Below are 5,768 nucleotides of genomic sequence, written 5' to 3'. Positions count from 1 at the left end.
GCGCTGATAAACACGCCCGCTATTTCGTGTGTACAGTGCACATCTATAGAGCCTTTCTCTTGTAGTGCAGTGTCTTCAGGCGAGATACTCGGCACCCATCATATACTAGTATGGATACTTCCTATCTAAGTAGATTAGAAGTCTCGACATCCATGGGCATCAATGCATCGATCATTGTCTCCATCTCAGGCTCCAAGATTGTAGATAAGTCTGGAAGGCTGTCTGTCTCCTCTAGTATTGATGGTATAGATTGGGTAGTACCCCAAGTGGTGGATTGGCTCAGGCACTCCATCCATCGCATGCCCACGAACTCTTCTAACTAGCTACAAGGGGTGCACTCCTCCTTGGGACGATACGTCATCTCCCTGGTGGATAGAAAATTTGCTAGCCACACCCAATGTTTTTGTATATGGTAGTCAATTAGCTTGTGAATACAATGCATGATTGATATACACTTTTCTTACCGTTTGCTCAAAATTCGAGATCGCCTGATCAATTATCTCAGATTGAAACTCATCAAAGCGTCATACGTGTTCTATAGACAATCGACGTTTTCGTCTAATTGCTAGCTCACATTGAGAGCAAGGACATGGAACACGCTAATTAAGATAGGCATCACGATCTTGAACATCACGACCTTCATAATTTTCCATTTGGTCTACGTTATAACAAACAATTTGTTCTTGTTATCGTTCTTTTTTTCTTTCTTAAATTGTTTGAGAATGGATTTCTTCTCTTGTAACTCAACAAAATTAACGCTAGTAAAGTCTCCACCCACCCACAAATTAATGTATGTCGGAGTGTTTCCCATCTCGTGGTTTTGTACCGGACCTCGCCACTACTACACTACTACACTACTACTACTACTACTACTATTACTACTACTACTACTACTACTATTACTACTACTACTACTACTACAAACAAGAAAAGAAGATGTTAAAGAACAAGATCTTACTCTCTCTTTGTTTTTATCCATTCATTCTCTTCTCTCCTTCCATCTCTCTCTTTTTCTCTTTCTTTATTATGTTATATACTTATTCTCTCTCTCTCTCTCTCGTTCCTTCTTCCTTTTTCTCTTCCTCTCTCTTTCTCTCTCTCATTTCCTTTAATAAAACATCTCTCTCTCTACTACCAATTTCCTTCATTAAAACATCTCTCTCTCTCTACCACTACCACTACAATAAACAAGAAAATAAGGAAAAAAAAAAACAACAACAACAATAACTACTACTACTACTACTACAATAAACAAGAAAACTAAACAACAATAAACAAGAAAAGAAAAAAAAAACTACTACACCAACAACAACAAACAAAAAAACTACTACTACGAGGACTACGACGACTACAACTATTACTACGACTACCACAACAACAAATCACTACCACTACCACTACAATAAACAAGAAAAGAAGAAACAACAACAACAACAACTACTACTACTACAACAACAACAACTACTACTACTACAAACAAGAAAAGTAGAAAAACTACTACTACTACGACAACAACAACAATAATAAACAAGAAAACTAAATAACAATAAACAAGAAAAGAAAAAAAACTACTACTATGACTACTATAACAAACAAGAAAACTACTACTACTACTACTATTACTACAACCATGACTACGACAACTATGACCACGACTACGACTATCACAACAACAACAAACAAGAAAAGAAGAAATTAAACTACTACTACTACTATCACTACCACTACCACTACTACTACTACGACTACCACAACAAGAACAAACAAGAAAATAAGAAATAAAACAACAACTACCACTATCACTATCACTACTATGACTACCACAACAATAACAAACAAGAAAAAAAGAAAAGAAGAAATAAAACAAAAACAATAATAACAACAACCTCTCCCTCCCTCCCTCCCTCTCCCTCTCTTTCTCTCTTTCCCTATTATGTTTAATGTTTTCTCCCTTTCTCTCTCATTCCTTCTTTCCTTTTCTCTCTTCCTCTCCCTCTCTCATTTCCTCTCTTTCTCTCTCAATGCACATGATTTTTAACAAAAACAAGAAAAATAAAAGGAGAAAAACAAAAACAAAGCAAGAGGGAACAATGCACTCACTGCAAAGGCCCAAGGATGGATTTGGTGGCTCCTCTTCAAGACGGCGGCTCCTCTTCGCCCTCCGTACACTTTCTCATCTTCTTCGCTAATGGTGGCGGCGGCGGTAAGAAGCTTTTCTTCTGCCTCTTTCTCTCTTTCTCTCCATCTCCCTCTCAAATGTAAGATGGAGTTGGCTCTCCCTTTCGCTCTCTCTTTCATTCGTTCGCACAAAATGATGCACTCGAATTTCGGCCTGTATTTTTTCACCTAAGTACCGTCGCTATTTGCAACGCTATTGCGACACTGCTAATTTGCGTCGGAAATCGCCGTCACTATACGCATGTATCCTTATAGTGAGTGTGGGATTAGTTTATCAAGATGAGATGCTACTTACAACCAAGAGTATATTGTGAGCCTAACTATTTTTTTTTTAAACATATCTACACAAGAGTGTTGTTTATATGTGAACCCTCTATATCATGTGAGTTCAAAGGCTACTTAAAAATACTCTTATCTCTAAATTTCTTCAAAATAAGATATACCCATTTATATAAAATCCTTTTGTTATGTTAAAAAATGTATAAAAAAGATGTTTTCAAAATCCCTTCTTTTGAGCTTGTGTTTTAAAATGTTTGACAACTAGCGATAAAATGTTAAAAAGCTTTAGAGTGTTTCCCCCGGTCATCTTCTTTACAGTAGTGTACATTAAAACAAAACTACAAGAGCATTACTATTCACCCCCTCTCTTTTGATGGCAATATCTAAAGCCAAGAAACCTACGATTAACATAAACAGAGAAGATCGAAGCTGTTGTAGACAAGAAAAGACATCATCATCTAAGAAAAGTAGAAAACAAAGCCTTTTAGCTTAGAGATGATCGGCTTAGAGTGAGTTGCGGGTAGGCTTGCGACACCTTTTGAATGCCAAATAGGTCAAGCTTATGTGATGCGTATGACATGCCTGTTTTCCTTCTTCCTTACTAAATTGTAGGTCTGTACCCTTTAGAAAATCAGCTCATTTACCCACCAAAGAAATCTTCTCAAAACGATTAGCAAGATCGACAGTGGTCCAAGTCATGCGGCGCTCCCGTATGTGCTGAAAACAGAATGGGAGGCTGGAAGCCTGGAACCCCTGCTAAGATATGCCGAATTGCCTGGCAAGATTCTACTTTTTTGTCCGACATGCCTGTTTTCAAGAGAATATAATCCAGATGCCTCATGAGTTTAGTGGTGGGTCACTGGGTCGCTGATGCTTAAGACGCACTTGCCGCCTGCAGCTGAAGTCACCGCTTTCAAGTGTTCTTGTCATATTGCCCAACGCCCACCTTATTTGCTATCTGATTTTTCGCTCTGTTTTAGCAGGAATCTAATTTCACTGTAACTTCTATGTTACTCACAATGCCTCTACCATTTTACTAATTTGGACAGACCGTTTGTTTCATTCTTCGAAATAACTACACCATTAAAAGCAAGCTGTCGGCAATGTAAGCGGCAGGCTGTGTTAGCGACCGGTTAATTGCTGTGTTAGCGGCCGGTTAATTGCATAAAACTTTGAGATTCAAAATCTGAGTCAGCTTGGTTATCTTGACATAGCTTGTAGAGATCTTGTATGAAGGCCTCCAAATTCATCTTGGAGATGCCACCCTCCAGAGTTGCCATGTGCAAAAGTTCACTGATCTCTGAGGCCTTCCTTGCAAGGCTTCCTTCTTCCCCTTGCATTACATCTCTCACTGCCTTGACTATGGCTGCCCTAAGCACCCTACCCTCTCCGTCCTTCTTAACACTTACGCCCACCTGCCAATCCTCGTCTATGAGCTTCTTGATAATCCCTTGATCAGCTCTCTGTGGCCAAGCTATGATGGGAACTCGGCCTAAACACAGTGTTTCTAGGGTGGAATTCCAGCCACAGTGGCTCAAGAACGCACCGGTGGCTGCGTGGGCCAAGACCCGCATCTGGGGCGCCCAGGACACCACCAAGCCCCTCTGTGCAGTTCTCTCTACGAAGCCTTCTGGCAGGATGTCCTGGAAGGAGCTCCCACGAGCTGCAGCCATGTCAAGCACAGAGCCTGGCCTGATGACCCAGAGGAAGTTGTGCTGACTGTCTTCCAATCCCAATGCAAGCTCCAGCAAATCTTCTCGCTTGAGTCTTGACTCACTACCAAAGGCCACATAGACCACAGAGGCATCGTCTTTTCGATCCAGCCACTCCAGGCATGAATAATCCTCCTTGTACAGGTTTGATGAGGACTGCAGCAACGTCGGAGCTGCATCGGCGGTAGGACTCCCGAGTTCTTGCAGGAGCAAGGGCCCGACTGCATAGGCTGGGACGTGGTCGGCTAGGAGGGCATCAAAAACGCCGGGCTCCAGCTCATAGACGCTGTTGACAAGCACTCTGTATGCATTAGTGGCCTGCCCATAGGTCTGGGCAATCTTGTCACAGATCTTCTTCATCTTCTCTTCATCGACGTCAGGGCCAAAGGAAGGGAGCAGCTCGCGGGGGTAGTCTGAGGCCCGCATGGGGGTCACACCGGGTACACAGGAGATCCAGGTCTCCTCTCGGTTGCCTGCATCAGATATGATGGGAAGAGTTACGTACGTATGAGCTTCTCTCTCTCTCTCTCTCTCTCTCTCTCTCTCTCTCTCTCTCTCTATTGATACCTTGAAAGGGTATGTAGCCCTCCTCGGCGAGCTTGCGGTTGTAGAAGCCAATGGCGTAGACAATGGCCAAGGAGGACCAGAGCTCGACCCTGGGCAGGCCAAACATGGCGGCCGGCGGGGCGGTCCAGGGACAGAAGGTGCCGGACACGAGGCAGGTCGGACGAGGCCCCGGACCGCCAGTAAGCCTGCCCAGGAGGTCATGCAGGCCCTGCTGCATCACAGGGATGGCGGCCAGCATGTCCTCGTAGGTGGGCGTGAAGGAAAGGTCGTCGGGGGGGAGGCCATCCGGGATGATCTCAACCTTTATGCTGGTGGGCTCCGACGAGCCGGCGCGCCGCAGGCGGGCGTGTCCGCGCGCGCTATAGACCATGGTGACGTGCACGCCGGCGCCCGCCAGGATGCGCGCCAGCTGCGTCATGGGCACCAGGTGACCCTGCCCCGTCCATGGCACCAGCACCGCGTGCGGGACGCTCCTTCCTCTCCCTGCTGCTCCGTCGTTCCCCTCCTCCATTGAGGCGGCGGGGATGATGCTTTCTGTTGCCGCCTCGCCGCACTCTCCTTGACAGTCCATACGAGGATATTAGTATAAGGCCATCTGCAGTAGTGTCGGTATTCGCCTTATCCTTTTCACCCCGAGGTGGCTACTTACTCTTTTTAACAACAATTAGATAAAACGAAGAATGACGCCACAAAGACAATGTTGCGAAGCCAGATTCCTGAATCCGCAACCAAAGTTGCTTTGGCCCTTTCCGTAATTGAAATTTGAGATTTAAGGTTTTAACGATTCTTAACGTTTCTTCCTGGGTGTCAGCGGGCCACCCCCGGGGCTCTAAAGTTTAAAGTCTTAAAAAAGAGGCCTTCCAGGAGCATTAAGTCGTGACTCCTCAATCTAGTAAGAGCATTGCCACCCCTAAGGAAGCCTGCGGCCATGCTACAGTAGCCTGCCAATTGGGACTTGGGCATGAACTCTGCCACACAGCACACCATTTCAACGATGGATATAATTTGAAAATAAGAAAAATCGATTAGATA

At 44.4% G+C, this 5,768-nt stretch overlaps 1 protein-coding gene across 1 annotated transcript; it reads right to left on the bottom strand.

Moving 5' to 3' along the window:
- Positions 1-2,843: 2,843 nt before the first annotated feature.
- LOC148012013 (linamarin synthase 2-like) lies at positions 2,844-5,361 on the bottom strand. Its single transcript, XM_087669653.1, has 2 exons — positions 4,737-5,361; positions 2,844-4,642 (listed from the first exon to the last, which is right to left on the bottom strand). The coding sequence occupies exons 1-2, from the start codon at positions 5,305-5,307 to the stop codon at positions 3,603-3,605; spliced, it is 1,611 nt and encodes a 536-aa protein (XP_087525779.1). The 5' UTR covers positions 5,308-5,361; the 3' UTR covers positions 2,844-3,602.
- Between the last annotated feature and the right edge of the window lie 407 nt (positions 5,362-5,768).

The sequence above is a fragment of the Lygodium microphyllum genome, chromosome 27 (genome assembly GCF_053477565.2).
Source record: "Lygodium microphyllum isolate KBCC chromosome 27, Lygodium_microphyllum_v1.1.10, whole genome shotgun sequence".
NCBI classification, from domain to species: domain Eukaryota; kingdom Viridiplantae; phylum Streptophyta; class Polypodiopsida; order Schizaeales; family Lygodiaceae; genus Lygodium; species Lygodium microphyllum.
Note: the sequence above shows the minus strand (reverse complement) of the source record. Positions and strands in the feature narration are given on the sequence as shown.